Source organism: Orbicella franksi, chromosome 7, assembly GCF_964199315.1.
Source record: "Orbicella franksi chromosome 7, jaOrbFran1.1, whole genome shotgun sequence".
Lineage (NCBI taxonomy): Eukaryota > Metazoa > Cnidaria > Anthozoa > Scleractinia > Merulinidae > Orbicella > Orbicella franksi.
The window spans coordinates 3,801,653-3,828,406 of NC_138151.1; the positions used below are offsets into that span (position 1 = coordinate 3,801,653).

Consider the following 26,754-nt stretch of genomic DNA (forward strand, 5'->3'; position numbering starts at 1 on the left):
CACCTTGTCCGATCCGCTTAAGACATAAATGGTAAGTTGTATTGTTTTTAAGTGATATAACATAACCCTAAGTGTAGATTTTGCTCGTGGCGGCAAAAATAACCACATATTGCCAACTTATCTCTATAATAGTCAACAGACAATAGGCTGTTGAATAATGGTCCTAAACAATGCTTTTGTTTTTAACCCAGGTCAATACGGTGGCTAAAACATTTTTTTCACATAAAATTGCCTTGCTGGCATTTTAAATGTTACTCTTTACTGCTGGCTGGCTACTTGGCTACTTGCCATTTTTCTAGCTCGGTATTTAAAATTTTAAATATGTCTGGCTGGGAGTTTTATGAAATAAAGTCGATCTTGCTAGCAGTGAAGGGCGGATATTTTTTTCCCAGGAAAGTTAATTATTAATGATAACTGACATTGGAGCACAGAATCAGTGCTTGGGAAGTCACATCTTAAGTAACAGTTCTACTTCGCTTAGGAATATAAGTAATAGCATTGCTGCTCAATGACCTCGTAATTCTCGTTGATTGTCTAGTTACAGGCAAAGCTTCGCTATCTATGAAAACTAAGTTGTTTACATGCACTTTATAGAAAAAAACTATGTCCAAAACTGTCGTGCCAGTATGAAATAAGAAACGGATTTGTTTGTTGGAGGCGAGTCTTATAGGTTGCACGCCGCTGCACGTTTTCAACTCGCTTCAGTAAGCCAATGGACTGTGGCGACCATACTTGGGTTCCATAGCCGAGATGGCACCGGACATTTGAAAGATAGAGTGTGCGACACGTTTGGGTGCTTTGTATGCACCTAGAAGCTCGGCGCACAAAGCCGAGGAGATTGTTGGTTTTTGCGCACTGTTCAGTCACTTGTTTATCCGAGCTAAGATTGCTTGACACCCACACACCAAGGTCTTTTTCTGTGTCGCAAGATTCCAAAGGCATTTCATTGATGGTATAGGTGTGCTGTACATGTGTTCTTTTGCGGGTGATGCGCTGGTATTTACATTTGTACTGATTTAATATGAGCCCGGATGATTCGGACCAACTGACAAGATCATTAAGGACAGATTGCAAGGCATTACAGTCCTTTATTATTCATCTTAGCTTTGGAAGTTCTCGCATGTCAAATCAGGCAGGATAAAACCATACAAGGAATAATGGTCAAAAACGTGGAGATCAAACTCACGCTTTTTGCAGATGACATGACTTGTTTTCTAAAAGACATAAATGCATATTCGCGACTTTGTACAACTTTAAAGGTTTTTTCATTGCATTCTGGTCTCCGAATTAACGACGATAAAACAGAAGTTTTTGGTATCGGCCCACATAAACTAGTACAAAATGACTTTACTCACAAAGTGCGAAAATCAATCAAGATATTAGGTACCGTTTTTGACTATCACAAACCATCACGAGACAAAGCAAACTTCGACTCAATATTCAAATCTATTAAAAAAACGCTGAGTATGTGGAAGTGGAGGGGTCTTACCCTGATTGGTAAGATTCAAATAGTTAAGACCTTCATTATTCCAAAATTTTTGAGTAAAGCGACTGCAATCTCAATATCAAACGATCTTGTCAAGGAGATAAACAGACTGATTTTCGGTTTCATTTGGAAAGGTAACGATAAAATTAAACGGACCGCGCTTATCAATGATATTGAAAATGGAGGACTAAAAATGCTTGATATTGAATCCATGATATCGGCTCAAAGAGTGATGATCTTAAAAAAGTATCTAGGAGAGAGCAACAGCACTTGGAAAACTATTTTAGATGATTTCTTTTTTGGAAATATAGGTGGAAAACTTATCCTGTTCTGTGATTTTGAAACTAGTAAACTACCGGTTCATCTTCCAATATTCTACAAAGAGTGTCTAGAGGCATTTCGTAATTTAAAGAAATCCAAGGTAGCCACCTATGAGGATGTTGTAGACCAAATTATTTGGAATAATAGGAATATTGTGATACACGGAAAATCTCTTTTTGAAAAACATTTGTTTACTAAAGGAATTGTTAAAATTGGTGACTTGTTATCCGATACGGGTAAATTTCTTGAAAGCCCTAAAGTGTTGGAAGCGAATCTATCTCCAATCCAGTACTTCAAATTAATAGGAATTGTAGATGCCATACCAAAAGAATGGAGATTAATTATCAAAGAATCACATATTCAACATCAGCAACTATATCCTCAACAGCATTTGGATACAGTGTATATTTATATCGACGAAACCAAATCGGATCTGTTAAAAGCCTCTTCAAAACTTTTGTATAAAGGATTTAAAACAAAGAAACAAACTCCTCCAACCGCCAAAAGGAAGTTGAAGGACAAATATCCAGAGGTTATAGAAGACTGGAAAAAAATTTATTCTTTACCATTCACTGTCACACTTGAAACAAAAATTAGAGAGTTCCAATATAAATTATTAAACGATATAATTTTCACAAATGAGAGGTTATTCCGTTTTAAAATGACTGAATCACCAATGTGCACCTTTTGTTTGAAAGAGGTCGAGTCCCTCGAACATTTGCTCTTTTATTGTGATACAACAAAAGACTTCTGGCGGGCTTTTTCTTCTTGGCTTTCAAACCAGAATGTATCTTTGGACACTTTGACATTTGAAAATATATTGTTTGGAGTGTTCAACAACAACGAAGACTTTATTATCCTGAATCACTTGATACTGCTAGGAAAGTTTTTTATTTATAAATGTAAATTAAATAAAATTAAACCAACATTAACAATATTTTTAGCAAAGACAAAAACCGTTTATTACATTGAAAAAAAAATAGCTACCAAAAATAACCAACTTTATAAACATTACAAAAAGTGGGAAAAACTAATGCCATCTCTTAATAATAGTTGAGCTTAATTTGTAATTTCTCCTTCTCAGCATGTCACTAACTTACTTTCTTTTTTTTTTTTTTTTTTTTTTTTTTCTGTATTTGGGTAGCTGCACTATTGTAAACAACGCATTGTATATTCTTTAGGTATAATTAGGCTACGATTAGTAATTATAATTTGTTGTATGTAATCTATTGTAGTTATGACGTATTGTAAGTATTGTAACTAGTGTTATGTCTTGTGTTGTATTGTATGTATTATAACCCAAAATGTTGAAAAAAATAAAAATTACAAAAAAAAAAAAAAATTACAGTCCATAATAGAATCGATGCTCTTTGCTAATCTGCAACATGAAAGTCCCACAAAAATTTCATGCTACACGGTATGTCAAATAAATGTTTTCTTCCGTTCACTGATAAACGCTAGCGGTTTACTTTTTGGAAAGAGGTTAATTGCCGCTTCGGGGGTTCGTCTCTCGCAAAGGGACAAATAAAGGGTATGAAAATTACTATAATATAAATAGATGAAAACACCAGCCAAGCAGAAAGCTAAAAATGCAAGAGGAAATGTTTACAAACTACAGCTGGTATTCAATTGCTTATAGCCAATCAAAATCAAGATCGCACGCCATAAACATTGCGGACCTAAAATTTGACTTTCGCTTCGTTCGATAGCAAGAGCATCTTTCAGGGAACTGACTCGCCGCAGTAAACAAAATAATTATCATGGCCGATCAGATACAGTGGCTTGAGGGAAGGGCAAATGACGCAAAAAGCGTGGAGAAAATTTGCCCTAAAAGACATATCAGGCAAAATCAATGGCAGAAGGAATGGAATGACATGTACCTCAAAGATCGGGATGTACATCGCTACGACTACATCTCTGATTACGAGTGTATTTTCGATCATCCTATCGACGAGAACACCCAATTGGATTTGTATCAGGAACTATGGCACGATCTAAAGGAAGCCAAACAGCAAGGAACAAATGTATCCATCCGCAGTCTAGCTCACTTCACAACAAAAGCAAATGCTAAGGAGATTGTTGAGTTTGAAGGCTTCAGGGGTGGAATAAAGAAAATTAATGTAGACAAAGAAGGACACGATGTCAAAGCGAAGTTCTCGTGGTGGAGCCCTAAATTTGATGATGACAACATAGCAACGGTGAAAAACACCCTGGAACAAGCGATAAAACCTTTCCTTTCTGATCAAGATGAGATGATACAGTTAAAGGAGCAGTTCGCTGCCTCTAATGCTTTCCGGCCACATTCACGGCGCTATGGAAGCTTCTACTTTCAGTATGACATTGAGAAGTTATGTGGCTATTACGGCAAATTATTTAAAGAGGAGGTGCAGTTTAAAATACTGGGAACGTTCGGTTACAAGGTGGAGGTAATGCATGCAGTTCTTGTTTGTAGCAAAACAAATGGCGATGGCATGTTCAGTGCGTACCCGTCTGTCTTAAAACCGGAGGGCGACGTAGACAACAAAGCAGTTGTAACACGGGACGACGATGGCAACTGGATTTGGAAACCTCAAGCAACAGGAACTTCGATAAAACGTCTTTGTCGGCATCCGCAACCTTGTGATTACCCCCAGTATTGTAGATGGGAGCATGTTGCCTTCGCGTTTCATATACCTGACGAGTGGGAAGAAGACGAGCAGCTCATGTTTGTACCAGACCTAAACGGCAATTTACATCAGATTCAGTGAGGTGACCAATAGCCAAAAAACAAAAGCGAGAACTGCTCTGTGTGCGTTTGATCGCTTTCGCTTTTTTGTGACTATAGATGCTATGAAGTAAAACCTTTTGCAGCTGCAACCTTTGTGCAATCATTTAAATATTCAGAGCTAAGTTTTAGTGAGTGTAATATTTTATTTTAAATTGCCAGAGACCTGTTAGTATACCGCAAAATTGCATTTTACTTTGTTCTGAGAATGGTAATCCAGAAGTATTCAATTCATATTAGCCTAATGTGTAAATTTATTTTATTTTTATTTTATGTTTACACGACCCACAAGCTTGTAGCTTAAAATATTATCTTGTGTAAATAAAGGTGAGCAACTACACAATACAGGAACACTTTTGAAGGTCTATATATTTAGTGGCTCGTTTGGCTCGTTTGGCTTTTGGCTTTCCTATGAACAAGGGAGCAAACGAGCCAAACGAGCCGGCTCGACTTGATGGCCGATAGTTGAACTGAAGTGGCGCTGTATTCTGTAGCTTAGCCTATTGATCTATCTATCAAAAATCGTGTCAAAGCGTTAGAACTTCCCTCAGTTCATAGTTAGAAGTCGGTTTGATGGCGGTTGTCCAAATTTCAAAGTGATGCCTTATTTTGATTATGATGTATTTATGAGAGTGCAAAACGAAACATAGTTCAGTATTAGACTTATAATTACAAATCACAGTTAACACAGAATTTCCTTAACCGTAGACGTCGACTTTTACAGAGCACCAATGAACCAAAACAGAGGTATATTAGGTAATTTCTTGGATAAAGTGATGAATTAGTCCTCAATCATATTTAACAACATATATGCAAATCGAATGAAATGCTGTTAGGGAAGCAACGATGGTTTCATTATGTCGTGTAAGTAATTATTTAAATGTTATCATGTTATAGCGATGTAAGTTTTGCATTATAAAGTAATGAAAGTATTAGATTGGGAAGCTAGCGAATAAACCAGCTTATACTGTATGAGTGATGTTTGTCAGCCGAGTAATTCAGGGTAAGGTACAGTAAACAAATAAGTGCAGTATGATGAAGACAGTAGTCCTCATGGCGGCTGGTTATCTCAGTAGCGCGATGGCAAAATATTACAGCATAATAGTGGACTTAAACATATCAAACGGTCGGCGAAGCTACAGTAAAAATAGTTTCGAGCTAGACAAGCATACAGCTCGACTTCGCGTAAGCTGTATAACTTAGACTTTATTCTACGTGCTGTGTTTCAAACTGAACACTGCGTGAAATCAAAAATATTTTAGTCGCATAGTCGTCACTCGCAGTAAAACTCTCGGCCGCTGAAATAATTCGTAGTTCTTTACCCCACAAGTAAACCATCAAAGGAAATTTTTGGCTTGTTAATTTGTGCTATTTTACGAATACCTGACTTCGCTCGAGTCAGATAACAATGACGTCTTACAAGCTAATTACTGTAGGGCGTTATCACAAGATTACCATACTTTACGGTTCGCTTATAAATGATGAAAGAACCTCTCTTCCATATAGTTCCTATAGTCTAAGTGGGTGCACGTAACTTAATGGCCCGCCGAGACAAATTAATGCAATGGCATTATATGCCCTTCCAAGGAAAAGCTCAGCTTGCGAGGCTCAAAAACCGGCTTACTTACCTATTACAAGATGTAAGCAGAAAATCAGTGCTTTGCCAATTTTTTTTCTTTTTTTTAATAGCAAGGATAGCTTCCATGCCGAGGCACCAACTTGAGGTAAGCGTGAATGAAAACAGCACGATGTTATTTATAGAGTCTCGTTTTAAAATGACAGTGATGAATGTATTGAAATGAACCATATTAACTATAACGTAGGAAATGTCTTTTCTTCCTCGCATCTTTTGGCTGTGGGAATTAAAGTGAATCGCTTTAAATCACAAGGGCTATTCTCGTTATCAGATGTCTCGTCGGCTTCGCTCAAAAGCCATCAGAGAATGAGGTTTTCACTTCGTCATAAATTTCGAAACTTTCGAAACCAAGAGGAGCCCATCGCAACATTAACAGTGTTCAAACGACAGAAATTTGCTTCAAAGTACTTCAAAGTACTTCAAAGATTAGGTTTTCATTTTCATCGCTTAAAGTTCGATTCTTAACCCGTATCCAGCTGACTCACTAAATTTTTGGAACTTTACTCAAAGAGTTGTGTGTGTTTGAAAACGTAATGGGTCTGTGAGCGTGGAGTTTCGGTGCCGTTTGTCAAATTAATTTTGCTCGGGTGCGGAGCATTTAAAGAACAAAGAAACTCATTTATCTGAGAGTAATAAAAACATATTTACACTCGACAGCTATTTTCTATATCTTAGCCTGCGAAGCAAGCGTTCCCATACAAAGAACTTTTCCGCATTCTGACAGCGTCGAAGCAGGGGGTGGTGGGGCGAGAGAGGGAACACTTGCCCGCAAACCCCTCGATTTTGAAAAACCCGTTCGCTCTCTCGCCCCACCACCCCCTGCTTCGTCGAGTTTTTGCTCTCGCAGCCAGAATGCGGAAAAGCTCTTCGTTCGGGAACGCTTCCTACGCTGGCTATCTATAACCTTGCTCGTACTTCTTACTTTATCGTGAATGAAATCCTCCGAAAAAAGGGAAAACTACCTGAGATGTTTGACTGAGGTCAAATCCCGACACAGCCGGTTTGCGCTCGTTCCCAACCCTAGCCGCTCTTCTCTTCGAGGCCGATTGTAGAACCTAGGAAGGAGTGGAACGCACGTTCTTTTGCTTCTTCAATTGACCTATATTTTAGGCAAGAAGCGAGACAAAAACAACTTTATTTTGTATTTTATTAATTTTTATTGATTTGAAGCTACAAAAACTTCTTCCATGCAAGTCCCGTGTCGTTATTCACCATGCCACTACGGGAAGACTGAGCACTAGCTTTCGGCTCTTTGTAACGTAAACTAGTAGCTACGCGCTGATAGGCTCGGCACTCTCATCTTCCCGCCCCCCGGAGTCTCACTCGCTCCAGGGCCTAGGGGGTGAGAAGATGAAAGACACTGGAAACGAGGTTGCTACGCGCAGTGGCTTATCGTGGCCTTCCCTTCGACCAATCATTGCTCAACATCGAATCAGCAGTTTTTCGGTGTTAAAATCCAAGATGGAGGAAAGTCACCACCTTTGTTTTGGTTGTGATTGCATTCTAAGTGTTTTTGTTGCAAAAATAAATATATTGGTTTAGGCTTCTTATCAAACCTCAAACGGTTCAGTACCGTGCACAATGCCTCATTTCTGTCTGGTAGAACTTGATAGCGCAAAGGTCCTCAAGAAGGGAACTACGTCGGTGGAACGATCAAAAAATGTCAACAAGACATTTGAATCTCAGAAAATTTTATCACAGTTAGCGGACCCATGAAATTAAATCTCGCGGGAAGTAAACTACGTCAAAGAAATGTTTTCTTCCGTTCACTGATAACTGTCTAGCAGTAAAGTTTTTTAAAAGAGGTTAATTGCTGCCTCGGGGATTTGACTCACGCAAAGAGATAAATGAAGGGAATGAAAATTAATATAAATAGATGAAAACACCTAGTGTGCTCGAACAGTCTTGGCTGATCTTTTTGGGTTTTGGCAAAGATGGAGAACCTCTTCAATTAGGATCGAAAGAAAACAGTTTAAAGATCGTTAATGGGTTCAAAGAGCACTTTTTTCTTCGCCATTAAGTTGATAACATGTGTTACGCTATCGACGTTTTGCTGTGTTCAAGGACAAAAACGAAAATCATCAAATGAAGAAAGCAGTGCCTCGGCAACACTGGTTGATAGTATCAACTCTACAACACGGACCGAGCTGCCACAAAATAACGACCAGCTGCTTCATGGAGGAATCATTGCCTTTATCCCTCTTGGCTGTATCGTGGCTGTGGTTCTTTTTGGATTACTTCTAACAGCTGTATACTTGCGAAAGAGGAATTCTGCGCAGTATCCTTTGAAATGGGAAAAGAAGTTTGAAGAATCGATGGGAAGTTTTGAAATGTTGGACAGAGAAACAGCGAACAGGTCGCCGATAGGAAGACGTGCGCGCGGAAAGAACTTCGAGAAAGTGGGGGTTAATTTGATTCACAAATGTGAGCTGGAGACGATTTTGTAGAGCTAAAAAGTAAGTTTGAATTTATCGATTTCCAAAGTGTTTCGCTTTGTACAATTGCTCATCACCAAGACCTCCTTATCAAAAGCTTTACTTGCCTCTGGTCAACCCTAAAGGCTTTACAGTTTTGAAACATAAGGGAGGCTTTTTTTTAGGAAATATAATTTACGTGCAAATGTACCAGTTGTAATTGAGTTTCTGCTAGTTTGTAAGAACTACTTCACCATTATCGAGTTTTCTTGCCTCACCTAGGGCAGCTGAAGACTTGATGGCTGCGAACAGCAAGAATCCGACTGTAATCATTTTCATTGTTACATTGTTATTGTACACTATTGACTTCGATCGAAAAGCAATTTACTTCAGAAGAGTAGAACTGCTCGAGGTGGTAGATAATGTAGGTGATATCGCGTGATTTGCATAATGACGTCATTTGACTTCGACAACAAGAATGGTTTTTCAATTTCTTAACCTAAGAGCAATGAAGTTTATTCATATTGGTTGACCACGTTATCGATGTTTTGCTCTGCTTGGGCGTGTACAATCTCTTTCCGAGGGCTTTACTCTTGAAAATTGGAAGAGGCGGGGAAACTTCAACGGAGAAGTCTTGGAAACAGAATGTGGCCTACAACCCTTGTCGTGTTCGTTGTTCAGAACTTAATTAGTCTTAGATCGTCTTTCGTATTTTTCTCCATTGGTAGGCTATAGTTTTGAGGTTCCCTTTTCTTCACATCTTCTGACAGAGGTCTTCTTTATCGATATTATTACGACTTTTATAGGCGAGAACATTTTACAGTTCCGTGCTTGGTGGCCAGGCCTTTAGACAGAAGCGAGGCTAGAGTTGACTTTGTTATGATACAAACCTTGTTACTTTTCAAATGTAAATTGTTCTGTTATCATTCTAACTAGTTTCTAATCTCCATCATCACATGGTCAACCCAAACCTCGCTTCCATGCAGAGGTGAGGTTACACTTCACAGTACTGTCTATTCTCAGACCTTCGGTTAAGCTACGACAGAAAAATGCATTAGATATTTTCATATTTACTGAAACATTCTTATTTAACCTTTTGGGCTCCAAGACTGATGGATATCTAACTTCTCTTACCAGTATCAACTCTATTGTTTTTTTGTTTTTTTTTTAACAGCAGACATTCCTTTGAATTGAAGAAAAAGCTAATCAAATGGGATATTGTCCTGATACACCGCCAAATTCCCAAAACTAGATTAAAAGAAATGTAAGGCGCTTGGTAAGGAGAATTGATCTTCCAAGCTTGAGTCTGAAAGGGTTAAAAAGGAAGGAACAACATTCTATGCCTAAGTCGCTTTAAATTATTACAATTAGAATTACTTCCACACATCTATTTCTCGGTTTCTATTCTCTTGTTATTGTTTTTTTCTTTTTCCTTCTTGTTATTGGAATCTCAGTCCTATCTGCACTTCTCTCCATTACACTTCCTCTAGTTCTCTGGTATCTTTTTTCCTGATTTCATCGTCCACAGTCGCCATCCAAATATAGAAAAACAAGATGAGTTGTCACCGTTCTACACTGTCCACCTCGGTGTATTTTGTCGTGTTGTTTTGTTTTCACTCGATACAAAATCATAACCTTTCAGTATTCATGGCAGGGGGTCAACAGAATATGGTGCATTTCATGCAAAGAGCTCAAGAAATCTCTGCTGGTGGGACGCGGTTCTCTCTCGGTTTTTGTGAGAAATCTGCACACCTGGGTATCTCGCACGCGTTTAAGGTTGCGGTTTCAGTCAGCTTTCAACCTCAAGCGCTTGTTTCAAAGCTTCCTGTTGGAGCTCGCTGAGTTGTCCGAGACAAGCCTTCCACATGTCAGCAGCGCTCTGATAAAAGAAATAAAACCAACGCAATTGACATAAAAGGTATGATTAGTAGAATTTTACTGGTAAACTAATGGATATACTGCAATCTGATTGGCCGAACCATCACACACTGTCAGGCATTATAGTTTACCACAACATTTTCCGTTGTCGTCATTGGTTAAAACTGATCACATGGTACGATCTTAGGCGATCTGAGCGCGAGTATACGTCTGGCTACAGCTGCAATTCAGCCCGCAAACGTTTTTGCTTAAGTGTTCATGAAGTTTAGTACTACTTCACGTAAAGAAAATAATTGGAAACCATTACAGTATTTGAAGGAATTTCAGTCAGAATTCTCCTGCAACAATTACATCATTTGCTCTCGCTTTCTATGAGGTGACAGTTGATTCGGCTTTTTAGCCTCTTCAACTACCACCTCATGAAACTCTCGAGCACATAATCCAATTACCAAGTAGATTGCATGGTGTGAACTTACTTGTATTTGTCGTATAATTGCAAGAACTCTTTTCCTGGCGGCCTCGTCATCGCTTAGAACGTCATTCACAAACAAGTCACCAAAGATTTGAAGTATTCGCGGCAAATTGCTGTTATTCGTACCCAGAACGAGAGGATTGTTTCTGTTCAAAAACGCAAAGTTTACAGTATTTAATACTGTTGTTGTAATGTTTGTGGTTGTTCTTGTAGGTAGTCTTAAACAAAGCACGATCGCTTGATACCTTACTTGTAAAGTGAAAAGTTCACTGCATATGCCTAATTGCTAATCTTCAATAGTTTTATCTCCTTTATCCTTCTTCAGGCTTTCAGAGCGTGGACGATAGAACGGAGCACTTCCTTTTTCCGTCAATTCACAATCGTTGTTTCCTTAATTCAGTGTCTCAAATTAGCACAGTTGTGATTTTGCCTGTAATCCGTTCGCTAGTATTTTTACCTTCTCTACCACAATCTACCCCACAGCCACATATTTACCTAAGACTTTTAACTAGAACTTTTAGCCCCAATTTCGAAGTATAAATTCTCATTACTTATCACCATACATTTCTGTTAATGCCGATTGTGAAAATTTAGTGGCACATCATGACCAGGGCCGGGTTATAGGAAGCCGGTTAACGCTAACCCAGGATTAAAAGTTAACCGAAGTATTAATTTTTCTTGTACAAAAATGTTTTTCTTTACTTACGTATTGTATAGTTTATGATTATTAAAACCCAAAACTGAAGGACAAACAATATAAACGGTAAACCTCACCGAAAGGTTACTAAACTGAAATCAAAATTCTCGCTCATCACGCGTTAGCTTTATCAGGCTTTGAAAAACCCGGCCCGCATGGATAACCACAGTTGATGATTGTCGTCATTCTCACAACCTCTCTACTTGACCCTGTACCGACCTTGTAAGGGGAAATTAGATGTCAATCAATGTACTCACTCTTCGATCAAATCACAGACGTATCCATACACGTGAGGTGCTTCTTCTTTGTCTTCCGTTATCGGCAGTGTCGCAAGGAATGCCGGGATTACTTCACTGAGCGCGATGTTTCCACGGTTGTATTTACATATTTTTGCCACGGCGGAAATGGCGTTTTCTGTCGCATTCACATTTTCTCGACTTCTGGAATCTTCGGCGTTGATGACTTGGAAAAGCAATGGGACTACATCTGGAAAAAAAGATAAACAGTTTATTTTAACAATAAATAAGATAGAATTACTTCTTTTAAAGCCTCCCTCACTAACACTAGAACTCAAATAAAGCCACCCACCCTCCCGTGCCCTCCCATTTCCACATCGACCTTCCGAAAACGCGAAATTACATTTTCGCTAAAATTTTCTGCTCTTCACAAAAATTCCCTCCTTCCAACAGACCTGTACAAGCCGTGATCTATTCCTCTTTAATTGGCACTAGAACTCAAACTTAATGAAATCACCCACCAACCCCCGCCCTCCCATTTCCAGATCGGCACTCCAAATACGCGAAATTACGTTTTCGTTTGAATTCCCTATTCTTTACAAAAATTCCTTCCCTCCAACAGACCTGTACAAACCGTAATATATACCTCTTTAATAATTACAAGAACTCAAACTTAAAAATTGCCCACCCCCCCTCCCCTGCCCCCGTCTCCCATTTCCAAATCGATCTTTCGAAAACGCGTAATTAAGTTTCCGCCAAAGTTCCCAGCTTTTTTCGAAAACTCCCTGCTTCCAACAGACCTGTACAAGCCGTGATGTATTCCTCTCCTCCATACTGTGCCATCACCCCACATCCGTAGCACGCAGCCTGCAAAACAGAATCGTTTTACATCATATGGCAAAGCCGTGACATAACAGAATGGCTGAAAATTTATCACGCGATATGAAATGGCCAGAATTAAACAAACCTGTCTAACATCAGCATTTCTGTCTAACACATAATTCATTATCGGTCGCAGAAAATAGTCCTGGTACTTAAATGATGCCTGAAAAACAAAACAAAGGTTTCTCAAAATCCGCCATGACACCAATCAATTCTTGACAGAGCGAGAGGCGAAGAAAACCCAACAGATTTCTTGGATGGTTTCGCTGATCTTCCTAATTCCTATCTTCCTATACTGCCGAGGTAACAATCCCACTTGAGGCATTAAAAACGTTTGTCTCGGCGTTACAGAGAGACTACAGCAAAAGAAACAAACAAGCCTGTATAAATAATCACAAAAATAAAGCTGTACATGTCGGACCACATTGATGTTCAGTTTGACCAAAGTGGTGCCTTCGTTGTGACACTTCGTTGTTCTTCCAAAAACCAAACGATTCTCTACAGCCCCGAGGTAACCTATTAAAGTTTATAAACGACGTACTCTTGACCCCTGTCCTCGGGCAGAATGGAATCCACAGATAACGGTCACATAAACATTGATGATACTTACAGACCCAGTGTGTTCTATGACATCATCAAAGACACACAGAGACCACTGTTTGTCTTGAGCGGATCCGCCGGGAGCCTGGAACGAATAAATTATAATTCACCAGTAAGGGTTAATCAAATGAATGCTTCATACAAAATTAAACACCAAAAAGTCACTGACTCTTGTAAGCGACACCCGCCAATGTACAACGATTTGATTGGATTGCAAACTAAACGGCGGGAAAACAGTTTGTAAACAGGTGAAGTCAACGCATCTTGTAGTTCACCACCGTCAACGCAAAGCTTCAACTCCACTTTTGGTTTCGTTTCGGCGGCAGTTAAATTTAGGCGAAAACGACGGCAAGAACTGTGCACGCGCGGTGCGTTTGACCGCTGAATGAACGTGACAAAACACGCGAGTTTAGTAGTAATGTTAGAGCATCAATGATAACTACACGAGATTCCACTTACCAGTATTAACGAGTGAAAATCGGGAAGAAGCTGCTCGAAGAAAGGCAAAGCTGCTTCTTTATGGGTGCCGAACAACGCGTGCATAATATCGGAAACCTGTCAAAACATCACAGAATGGTTAATAAAACCAAACCATTAATTTAGTTGCACGGCTGAAATTCAGTCCATGTCCTCACCTTGCTTAAGATGTGCACATCCGTCTCGTGCTGAAATAAAGATAAAAAAAAATTGTTACTTAAGACAAACATTCGATTCTCTGGAAAAAAAAAAAAACCGTACGTAATATAATACAAGCCAAGTGCAACTGTACCTCGTCTTGCAAGTCTTCTTCTACTTCTTCGTCGTAATCTTCTTCTTTTCTTCTCTCTGCAAATAATAACGATACACAAACAGCTCAACAAACCACAGAAGCACTAAATCAATACGTAGAATTATCTGAACGGCTTTCGAGCGAACGACACGCCAGAAGAATAAGTTGATTGGCTCACAACCTTGAAGATTTGGACCATTCAGTTACCATTAACCTTTAGGAATGACAATTGTAAAAATCCTCTTTGTTTGGAAATGTTTATTGTTGACCAAAGAAAAAAGTCATGAAAACTCCATTCATCCAAAATGCGAAATTTACACAAATGTACCCAGTCACAAGGTTTCTACCAAGAGCACTCCGACACAAACAGAAATGAACTTTTACTCGTTTTGTTACAGTGAGGATACTTCGTGTGGCGTACATGCAGCAACATAACTGACCCGGTGATAAAAAGAAAAATGCGGACTCAGCTTAATGTACTGTACAATTAACAACAGCGATTCCTGCCATCCCATAATACTCACGCTGTCTTTCGACCTGTCTGTTTTTATGAGTGTCTATAATATCATGCAGCATGGTGCCAAGCTCAGTGAAATAATCAGGAGTCATACAGCCCACGCCTAAAGTCTCTATACACCGTGCCAGAGCGTCCATGATCAAAATTTGAACTTCCGGTTCCGGTTCCGCGCTCATGGCTTTCAACACTTCCGGGCACATGAAGGCCCACATCTGCCGAAGGTATCCGTCCCCTTTAATCTTTGCACACTCCAGCAGATACGGCAAAGATTCTGCAGCAGCTGTGCGCACTAGATCGTGGAAGTAGAATTTCAACAGGGGGACCATTAGTTTGACGACTTGTTCTGTGTAAGGAGCGAACCCTTCTTTTAGTTCTCTGGCGTAGCACACAAGCATCTGACATGCAGTGCTCTTGTCTTCCAGACCAGCGGTCTTGATGCCGAACTTTTGCTGTGGTAAAAAAAAAAAAGGGATGAGAACAGTCACCCAGTTTACACGAATTAACAGCTGGCGTGATTACTTTTGACACTGATACGGGGAAAGGAACATTATAGTAAACAAGCACCTGTCATGACAGTAGTTTAGCAATGAAAGCAAAGAATGAGATTGGTGAAAGGTGAATTGATCAACATGACACGAGTGTCCGACAGGAATCGAACCCATGACCTTCCGAACACCAGGAGGGCGCTCTATCCACTGAACTACGAGAACTCATGAAGAGCAAGGTCATCTAACTGAGTTCATATGTGACAGGCGTTCTGCATACTACTGGGATCAGCACTGTCGAAGTCATCGTGAGTAGTGATAAGTGAATAAAGATGCTGAATTTTAAGCTCGGTAATAAAATGTGAAAGTGCTTTGCAGACAAAACTCTCAGTGAAATCTGTGTCTCAGAGCTGAGGAGCAAATGTACAATTTAACTCGAAAGAAGACAGGAAGGTGTAGCGAAGATTATTTGCAATATTCTCCTTCAAAACAAATGTATCTTACCTGATCACCAAGCGTGATAAACTGCCATCCTTCATCTTCAGAATACTGTCCGCTCTTTGGATCATCAGCTGTAAGAACAAACACCACACGTTACGCATGCACAAACAATCACTTTAGAACTTACTAAACGGAAGCACAAGAAAAATGATTAGAAACAACTTTTGAGTTTTGACAAGAGCATCAAGTTATGAAGGCCAAACATGGAAATCACTGCTTTGTTACAGTTGAGTTGAGTAACAACTTTCAAGCTGTTCGCAAGCGCTTGAGAAATTATCCGACTGCTAAACAAAATATCGAGAAAACACTCAAACCAAGGTTTAGCAAAAACACCATTTGTGCAACCTCGTTCCCACAGCCAGGGTCTCTTATCTTCAAGATGAGCGACCCTGGGATCGAGGTTACCTTTTGTGTTCTTCATCTCTATAGAGGAAATTTCAAAATTGATTGAAAAATACTTTTGACACAAACCATCAATGACTGCTACTTCAGGCTTGATGGATGCAGCTTTCATCACTGAGGGCATCACGAGGGGAAGGTACTGAGTGAACTCTGTGCCAAAAATCTTGCACATTCTGGCCCAGGCTGAGATCATGTAGGAAATCTGATAATAGGTTAAAATCACAATTGAGTCGTAATGATGTTTCTATGTATAAATAAAAGCCAATGTAATTGTAAACACTTTCTCTCTTTTTTCCTTACAAGGTAACGAACAGTGATAAAAAATAACAGACCTGAGGATCATCAGCCTCCAGCTCTTCCATCTCAGTCTGAGTCTTCAGTAATAACTGCATCACTTCACTAGCATCAGGCAAAAACTGGCAAGCAGTACAAAGAAAAGGTTTCAATGGCCGTCAACAGCATGTACAGCTTAATAAGAAAGAAGTGTATTTTGGAAATACATGTACTAGATTGCAAAACAATCGAACCTCTGATCAGGCGTTCTTTTTTTACGGCAAACGGGGAAAGCTTTTAAGGGGAGAAAGAACGCCCAATACACTTACTTCACGAGTAGTCTGTCGTAGTCCTGAATCTGGACTTTTCTCTGATTGGTTGTAAAGCAAAAGCAATCTTAACTACGATCAGACGTTCTCTATTTTCGGCAAGAGAGGAAAGCGCCAATTTCCCAAGCGAAATGCGACGCCCCTAAAAGGGTCTGGAACGAGCTAGAAAACTGGGGAGAGACCCTGAACACAGGAGCTTCATGCATCTCGCAAGGATATCTAGAGAGAAAATAGCGACTAAAGTACAAAGTACTTTGCAGAACGACACTTACTTTCTCTTTTCCTACAGCCAAACCAATTAAACTGATGCACTCAATGGTTTTTCCCCGCAGCATGCGGTAATCAGATGATAGAGCGTTCTGCATGATGTACTTCAGGTTTGGCATGAACCGATCATAATAATGAAGAAATTTCTCTTCTGCCGTATCTGCCACTGTAGCAATGGTGGTGACCACCTGCTCCAGAACGAGTTTACCGCCACGTTCAAGCTATCAAACACAAACAGAACACAGAATCAACACATACAATAACACAATAACAAATTCAGGGGTGTTATTAAGTTTTCAGTCACCTGTACTGTAGCTCTGATGTTCTCACCTGTAACAAAGTTGTTACATCCTGGGTGAATTCTATCAACAAAAGGAAATTTCACCTGCAGGATCATGCTCAGCCATAACAGGTCTTCCAGGTCATGGCCCTTAGACCAATTATTTTTCAGAATCATAAAATTATACCCAAAAAAGAAATGACAGGAACCTGTTATGACATGAAAATGACCAACAAAGGTGGCAATGGTTATGGATTACAGTGAATCTTGAAATCATGTCGCTCTATAAGCTTAGAAGGCTTGCCAGGTTGATTCTTAAAGTTAGCACACTATGAAGCAACTATCAATGCAATCTATTACTGCTCCCACTTGATCATCTGATGCTAGCGCAAGCCTATTGCAGAGTTCACCCTAAGTATTCTGTCAGGCTTCCCCAGCAATGCTCCTGTAATAATTTATACACCTGAGGGAAGAGGCACTGTGAGAGTAAAGTGTCTTGTCCAAGAACAATTGAAAATATCCCCAGCACGAATATGAGCCTGAAAACCAGCTGACCCAGGGTTCACATGCTTCTCATTAGCCTGCTGCACCTCTGACAATGCGTTCAATGTACCTTGCACTTCTTATTGATTTTCGTAATAACTGTACCCACCTCTCTCAGCTTGGAAGCCAGCACAGCTTCAAGTTTGGCCAGGATATTATCCAGATAAGTTGCTAGAATAGTTTTTGGGCAGTCGTCAGAGAAATTCACAAGAGCGGCAGCAGCATGGGCCTGGACACGAGGATTGGCTGTGTCATCCAAAACAACAAGAAGCCCAGGGATTACCTGTGAAGGTTAAATGATATAATTTACAGTCATCATGCCAGTGTCCATGTATACATAGAAATACGATAAAAATTATAACGTACGGCCAGGGGCGTCATTGAAGGGCCTGGCACCGAGCAAATTGACCACCTGTGAGAATTGGTTTGACCATCTTCTTATAAAGAAGTTCAGATCAAATAGCCTTGCTCGCTTGTGAAAATCAATTGCCCTCCTGCTAAAAACGTTACTAAAACCTCTGCACACGGCACAAAGGCCTCTTATCATTAAAAAGCAAGTGGCAGGAGTAACTTGGAAAGAGCGCAACCAGCTAATAAGGGTAGTGTAAGAGTACCAATTTAAAGTTCGTTTGTGGCCTTAAAACTGGTCGGGACATGACAAGAGCTCTCCTGATCTTGTACAAGTGTACAGTGTGGATGCAGAGTACAATATAACAATTGAGATTCAGTGGCAAGCCCAAGAGATGAACATTTACTTGCATGCATCCCTTACAACTTGCAATCTATTTGCACTTTTCTGCTTGTCTCCCTGGCCCGTCTCCTCTGGAAGGAAAACTTATTCACTAGCACATGGCTATTAAGAAAACCTTTAAGCAAACTCTGTCAGCATGATCAATACAGTTTTTTCAAAATCACTGAGTATCCTTCAGTCTTAACACTTACTCTGTTATGAAACTTTTTTTGGAATCCTGGAGCAAAATCAGTTGACAACTGTCCCACTGCATTGCAGGCAGCATATCGTACTCGGGGGTGGGTGTCCGTCAGGAAAGGCAAGACGGTGTTAACTATGTCAGGGAGTAATGCTTCCATCTGCTTATAGCAACCTTCACCAACTGCAGAGATGGCCATCAGCCCAGCATGACGATATCTCCAGTCAGCTGGGAAAAAAAAAAAATTACTTACAACTCTTTATACAAAAATTACTAGTCACAAATTGTGGTCCTTACGACCGGATTAAATTAAATTTTTGAAGCATTGGTGTTGCAGGAGGCAAAGAAACCAGATACGGGGCGTGAACCAACAACAGACCAAATCCTCCTAGCACTCGTGACTGAATCAAACCCATGTCACAATGGTGGAAGGCAAGCACTTATATGTTTTGTAAGTGTACTCAACTGAACCTGCCCTGCTTGTCTTTAATTTGTCTTTGAGATTAGCAATAAATAACATGTACAAGCACGTATCATGTCCCTTAGATTACCAATTCCCTAATATTATCAATGATAAACTTTGTACGCAAATGTAAATTTAGTCGAGAACTTACCATTCTGTAACATCTGTGGTACTGTAACAATAATATGAGGCAAGACTGTTTTTCCACCCAGACCACAAGCCAGCCTATCAAGGGAGCTTTCCCCTGCTACAGAGTTACTGTGAACAAACATTATTACCGTCAGTAAACTACATCATAAAAGCCTTGGGTCCGGTAGGAGCAAGAGAACCTTAGTACAAGTACATAAAATTCTGCACCTTGAAGGGTTGGGTTTAATTGGCCATTCTAACCCCAACAATTTCAAAGTGTAAGTCAGTGTGCATCATCTTGAATAAAGAAGTTCTTCAGACATAATGAGTGAAACATGACAACCTTCAGGAAGTCATCACACTTCTTTGAACATACTGTAGCACAACAACAGGATATACACCTGTACAAAGAATTTGCCATAGTCTGAGCATTGTGTTTGAGACTGTTTTGATTAGTACTGTACTGTAAATCAAGTGCTAAATGTTGAGATCACATGTCCATACAGTCATAAAAAGGCCAGTAAAAGCAGATGTGTGGCTTTGCAGAAAATAAAGGGCTTCAAAATATATGCTGAAACTACGAATCTCGGCATTCTGACTGCAGATGCCCACTGCCTTGACACATCCTAAAAGCATAGCATTTTTTCATTCTTCTTCCTAAAAGCATGAGTTTCCTTTGAAGAGTACTTTAACATTTAAGGATGAAAAAACAAACAGTGACTACCTCTCAGAGTCTTCATCATCAAGCTCATCAGAGATACTCCACTCTGGATCATCTTCCAAGTCAACCATCATTGCCAGCATCTCAGGAACTGTGATTTGTCACAAACAATTAAAATGTCATGAGCACTGTAAAGCTGCAGAAAATCTTTAAAAAAATGCCACTGTAACTGTACAGAAACAACTAATTGCTTTGTTCCAAAAAATACCCCTCCCACTGAGGGTTTTTTGGTTCATACATGTACTTTCCTTTCAAGATTTTGGCTTTTGAGATCTCCTTCACCCTTGGAATTACCAATAACCCTCCTTGAGGTGGCTATGGATGTTTTCTGGAACCACACAATTTTATTTTCCTGTTTATCACAGAAATTTAAAATGATTAATATACATAAGAATCTCAGAAAAATGGCCAGCTTACCTATTACAGGGATGTATTTCTGACATTTCCTCAGCATGGCTGGTGCTACAATGAATATAAAAAAATTAATGGTTTAAACTTGAACAAAATTGAACCTGGATAAATTAAGGGGGTACAGTTAAAGAAATGTCCACTCTGTACTTACTACATGCAAGTCAAATTTCACAATAATTTTTGGCTTTGATCTCGATGGTGTACACAACTCACTAACCTGTCTCAGCTAGTGTCACCACACACTCTAAAGATAAATGTCTCCAGCTTTCAACAAGACTTGTGTTACGAACAATCTGCAAAGGTGAATTTGCTCATAAACAGACATGTACACTCTTATGCACTCTTATTGCACAAGTATGAATGAAAAACAGGAAAGACTTGTAAAAACAAAAGTAATCTTTCTGTTGTTTTTTACTATGATTGAATCAGGCAGGCACTTCATTGCAATCATGCCTTCATCGGCTGCTTTCAAGAGCCAGTGAAAGCCATTTAATTACACATGCTTAGCTGATACAATTTGTGCGAGTTTGTACATGTAACCTTAATCTCACTGCAGGCCTACGCCAATTAAAGAGGTTAATTTCAATAATGAACATGTTTTATTCCTAGTCTGAATACTTTGTTGAGAATGACAAAGAACAGACTTGAGTTGTCAGACCAGAATATGATGACAGGGTTTGACCTCCAGACTCCCAGATCCAAAACCCAGTGTTCGACAGCTGGACTATCACCAGCCTTGCACAATTACAAAATAGATTCACCAGGTGTTGTGAAAAACATACCTCCAACATCAAGTCTAAAATTTGTTCCAAATTTGTCCTGAGAAGCTTGGGACAAGTGTCGGCTAAGTCTATCAGACATTTTAACACGGAGTCATCAGCATTTGCTTGGACACTTTCCCGAACAGCCTGATGTAAAAGAGAAAAAAAGAGACAATTAACCTAGATTGCTAATACATGGTTCCAAAAAGTACCTGTAAGGAAACAGACTAACACTCATTTCCCGTGTTTTTTAAAATTATGTGGCTTAATGTAATTTAGGCTTTTTAAGACTATATTGCTGGCCAGCAGTCTCCCACAGGGTTGATGTGCAGGGGTTGGCCCAAGTGTTGGTGCAGGGGCTCCTTGTAGTTTACAGCTCTGTTTTGGATTTCACTCCATTCTGCATGTTTTTCACTGCTCATAGACTTTTCTCCCAGCCCACCACTCTCCTTCTCAATTGTTTGTTCAGTGTGACAGTGCCAAGTGGTTGCCACTCACAGGGTTGTCATAGATACCCTACATGCTCGGCTAAGATTGCTTATGGGTCCACCATCCTTTCAGGCACCATATTCCTCAAGCTCATCTCATGTTGGTGAGTTTAATGAACAGCGAGCAAGAAATTAACAGCACCTTACTGCTGTGCTGTGTGCTTCATGTACCTTGGTAACATCCTTAACTCACCCCTACCAATAAAGGATCTTTAACATTATTCTACCATTCTTACCTGCACTATACCTGGGACTAAATCAGCAAATTGCCTTTGTTTGACTTCTTCAACTTGATCTGTAATAAAGGCAACGGATGCACGTGCTGACATAAAACGAACCTGTAACAAAGGAAACAACAGCACCATAAATTTCAAATAATGCAGGTTAACCTAGCAGCCTGATCATTGCAACATACAAAATAGTCTTTACAGCAGGTCCATAAACTTGTAAATAATAAAATTCTACAGAACATTCTTGCCCAGTTATGCATGTTGGTTGAAGGCTGACCACAAAAATGATACAGCTTACAATGCAATGTGTTTAAGACAATTTACAGAACACTTAAGGATTTGTTGGGATTTTTCCAGAAACCAGCAAAGAGCAAAAATTCAATTGGGGCATTTTGGGGCATTTCCAACGAGATTGTTGCATTCAGTAGTCTGTCAGTAGACAATGTTATTGTAAAAAGCTATCTTTCAACCCCCCATGTACACAAGTGTGAAACTCCGCATTGATTTTCAGTGCTCTAATTCACCAGTACAGTAAATGTTTAGTGCTTTGTTTAAAAACAAATTTTCTTGTTAAAAAAAGCCTGGGTGACACATTGCTCCAGGGTCTTCTCCTATAAACCTCCTGCAGCAAGTTGAAAACTGTGATACAATCAAGTGGAAGAGGAGCTAACTGGTGGGCTCAAGTTTACCTGTTGACTAGACTGATCCTGAAGACACTGCCACAACATCTGTTTGATAACCTGCATATAATGCTCTTGTTGTGTTCCAAAAATTCCAGGAAAAGATCTGCAACAAAACATTACTTTTATACTCAGTACTTACATGTGCACCAGTCAAGTTAATAGAGAAAAAAAGTCAAAAACTTGGAGCGCCATTTAATAGCCTCTCTACTGTTTTGAAATGTGCCAACCATAAAGTGACATAATGTACACCCAACAAAATCACTATTTTGGTTTGGCAAGACAGAAAACAAAACATGGCCAGACATCACATACCACGACTCTCTTGCTACACTAGTCAAGACCTACACGTACATGTACATGTACTGATTCAAAGAAGTTGTACAATCAGAAGCTCACTAAAATTGTGCCCAAGTTGGTCTACACTGTACATATATACAGATGATGGAACTTTATTTTGTCTCTGATGTACTGTAAAAAGAGCACAACCATGATAATGAAAAAGGCAACATTTATTACTGTCAACACTTGACATTTAGCAGGCACAGGCAATTAATTTTGGTTGGCTATGGTCCAATATTGATGATCAACTGTTATTTTGCAATTCTGACCATGTGAAAAGGAAAACTGATAATTCCCTTAGATGAGACACCATGTCTAGTTCACAGACATTGACTGAGAAATATTACAACACGAACAAACTTACACAAAAATATGAAGGGCACTTTCCTTCAGCTCTGGTTTTGGTGAATTGCAGCATCCAAAGAGAAATTTCAAGAGTTCTTGCCAATGATTATACCCTTCCTCATCTATTTGACAAATAAAATTATTTTTGAAACAAAATCTACAAGTTAAAAATACATAATATTAACCATCTCAGCTTAATTAAAAGTAATCTAACCAGTATTTATTCAATCATATCATTTAAAAGTTGAATGGCAATAGTCACAGCAACTATCAGTTACTTTACGTCAAAAAATTATTTAAATGATTCAATTTGAACTCAAAATTACCAAATAGGGCTTTCAGTTACTCACTGATGACCAATGCACAACTTATTTTGTTAGACATGAAAATGCTACCAAAACGGGACATGAATTTTCACCATGTTGCTTGGAACCTACCAAGAAGACTTCTAGATAATTCAGCAACAGCATCACAAACTTTTTTGCGGATTGTTTGCACCTCTTCATCACCAATTGCCTTGAGCAAATCATTTTTCATCTCTTGCTGAAATGCTGGGTCAAGTTTGTCGTAAAAATCCACTGAGCTTGAGAAAATCCTACGCAAGAGTACAGCTGACATTTGGCGAACCTTTAAAGAAATCAGTCTTAATATGAGTTACCACAAGTACAGTTTACAGACTAAAATGTAACAGGAACATTCTTTTCTTTTCTATTTCCAAGTAAAAATAATAAGAGGATTTGTAAGAAAATTTTCAAAGAAGAGTAGCCATTAAATTTCATACAAATCCTATGAACTTTATGACCTTAAATCATTTCTTACCTCGGGGATTCCTGACGTTCTAATCATCTGAATAAGGAATTTGATTTTTGTTGGCTCATCAATTGTATCATAATGTGCCTGTTAGGATGTAAAGAAAACATGATTATAATAAATAAAAATTGAATAATTGTTAATAAATCATCATCATCATCATCATCATCATCACATAAGGCCTCTAATAATGTCATAGACACAGCCTGCTCTACTCACAAAAAATATAAAAAAATAGCAAAGACCCATGATTCATATCGTTTGGGTACCCATTGTTTGGGAAACTATCTTCAAGGCCTGTGGAATTACCTTATTTGCACAAACATTATAACTGGAGGAAAGTCCAGCAGACAGGGCATAACTTAAGGTGTTTTTTTTGCTGTTGTTGTTTTTTTTGTTTTTGTTTTGAACAGAGTATATATTCAGATGTAATGACAGCATTTATCACAGTATATATTTTGAATACAGCCATGCCAAAAGAGAAACAGAACGTCCCCCACAGAAGGCATGTGTTTAGGAATTAAGCCCAGGGGAGTTACTTTGGGAATTTCTGGATGGGGGTGTGCCTCTGGGACCCTGGAACCCTTAGCCTATACCAGAGCTAGTTCAGCTGAATTCTGCTAACCTATACTAGAGTAAACTCCATAAATCCCCCCATCTATCGACGCTATTGTGGCTGATTAGCATAAATTTAAACTTACCGATTTGATTTTTTATATTTTTGAGTGCCAATTCCTGGTTTCCTTAGTCTAGATGAAATTTTGGGGAAAATGATACCCTATTCTAGACCCAAACGCTCTGATTTATATACCCTATGCTGGAGTAAACTGCTTGAAAACCATACCCTCCACAGTGGCACATACCTATATAGCCCATATATAGCCAATTGATGCAAATAAACTACAGAGAAGTGCATAAAAATCACTTCAACTGTGTAACAGAAATCCTAGCTCGCAGCTGAGGTAAAATGTAGAAAACTGATTTCAACATGGTCATTTCTTTAGACAATAGCGTATTGACATTACTTGCTAGCAAGTATCACCGGAACATTTGTAATGACACAATGTAACAGTCAGTGCCGACTTGCTCATTACGTGTTTGTTTCAAATTACGTTTGTAACTTTTTCCTTTTTTGATTAACACCAAGGCAGTTTGTTTAAAAAAAAAAAGATTCATAAAGTGCTTTTCCTGCTCGTAAACGGAATCTTGCATTTCTCAATTGGTTTGCAAAATAATTATAAACTCATTCACATCGCATTAAATCGAACTCGGAAATAAATAATTATTACCTCAGTGCTGTATGTAAGCTTAATAAGCAGTTGGTAATATCGACCGTTGTTTTATTATGGCATACAAACTCAAGTGGGATTTAAGGGTTTAAGGTTACTGTAAACCGACTTTAATGCAACCCTAAATCACTGGAGTGACCTTAAGTAATCCCGGAAAAATTCATTCTCTGTAAACCCCCATACTCGATGCGTTATGCACAGCAGAAGGTTCTCGAATGATAACACTGAAAACGTGGGTGAAAATATCATCAAAACAACCCGTTCTTTCGACACTATAACGCCGCTTAAGGCAACAAGAAGAAGAAGAGTTTTTTGCGAAGCGATGGGAAATGCAGGGCCTTGAAAACGTCAAGCAAAACTTCAAATTTTAACATGCACATGGCATGAAGAGTCAATCGAATCCTGCCGGCGATCTGTACTTCTCGAAGACATTTTCCCGGCAACAGGCCTCAATGTAGTTTCTCGGGCAGATAAAGCAATGAAAGGATTCTAATGAGAAAAATAAAGATTTTCCTACCTCTGCCTGATTCCTGATATTGTTATCAGGGGACATCAGCTGGGTAACAAGAGATTCGAATTGCTGCTGCTCGTTCGCCATTACGGCCACCATATTGCCCAACCTTCGGTGTGTACGCATGCGCCTGATTTTGCTCATAGAAATTTTTTGGCGGGAAGTGGATCCGCTTGTGAGATTTTCAAATTTTGGCGCGACAGTCAACAATACTTTTGTTGATTTCTCCGGAAATCCAACAACATCGTCATCATTAAAGACCCGGTGACGCGGAGTAGTGGTCTTTGTAGAGATATAGAGCACCATATGGTCATTATATGGTCAATTAATTTGATTTTTTTGGCGCCAAAAAGGTTCTGGACAGATCTGGGTTGTACACTGCTGTACACCACTCTCAAATCCCACTCCTACGTAACTTACCCAACACTTTAAGCCCCTCGGCAACACAAATAGCCACAGTATGTGAACTATTGACAAATTTTCTTCCTCCATTGCTTTTCTTAAACAAAGTTCACTGATCCTCGTCTTCAGACGTATTTGTCTTCCTTGTTTGGAAAATATCTAGAAAAGATGTGATGTCTATCACTACACTTAAAACTATTCTTCTAGTTATTGGTCCTGAAGCAAGCCCAAGAGACCAGGCGACCGCGCTGAGGTTTGTAGTTACGAAGAATATCGAACCAGCGACTGACGCAACGTAGATGATTGTATCTGACGAAGGCTCAGTGTTTTGCCAGCGGAAATATAATACACCTTAAAAAATCATCATACGTTGTATTGGTCTCTGTTTCGTATATTCTTCATTTTCCATGTGAAGCCGATTAGATCACTGTTGATCCAACATATCCCAGCTGGATCATCGTATGCGGTTGCTTGCTTAAATATTTGATAGT

At 39.2% G+C, this 26,754-nt stretch overlaps 2 protein-coding genes across 2 annotated transcripts; one reads left to right on the forward strand and one right to left on the reverse strand.

Annotated features, from left to right (window-relative positions):
- The first annotated feature begins 3,567 nt into the window (after positions 1 to 3,567).
- On the forward strand, positions 3,568 to 5,947 carry LOC145492783 (uncharacterized). The gene has a single exon (XM_081472168.1). The coding sequence runs from the start codon at positions 3,568 to 3,570 to the stop codon at positions 4,552 to 4,554; it is 987 nt and encodes a 328-aa protein (XP_081328294.1). The 3' UTR covers positions 4,555 to 5,947.
- Positions 5,948 to 7,830: 1,883 nt separating this feature from the next.
- LOC145491860 (importin-5-like) lies at positions 7,831 to 26,576 on the reverse strand. The gene is made up of 27 exons (XM_081471143.1): positions 25,868 to 26,576; positions 24,071 to 24,148; positions 23,689 to 23,878; positions 23,271 to 23,373; positions 22,574 to 22,670; positions 21,891 to 21,992; positions 21,188 to 21,313; positions 20,623 to 20,698; positions 20,412 to 20,456; positions 19,998 to 20,085; positions 19,296 to 19,402; positions 18,695 to 18,909; positions 17,862 to 18,035; positions 16,935 to 17,150; positions 16,393 to 16,476; positions 16,130 to 16,262; positions 15,662 to 15,729; positions 14,680 to 15,121; positions 14,156 to 14,211; positions 14,022 to 14,051; positions 13,846 to 13,941; positions 13,397 to 13,471; positions 12,872 to 12,949; positions 12,705 to 12,771; positions 11,926 to 12,154; positions 10,976 to 11,117; positions 7,831 to 10,500 (listed from the first exon to the last, which is right to left on the reverse strand). Exons 1-27 carry the CDS (start codon positions 26,165 to 26,167, stop codon positions 10,411 to 10,413), a joined length of 3,507 nt encoding a protein of 1,168 aa, XP_081327269.1. The 5' UTR covers positions 26,168 to 26,576; the 3' UTR covers positions 7,831 to 10,410.
- Positions 26,577 to 26,754: the final 178 nt, after the last annotated feature.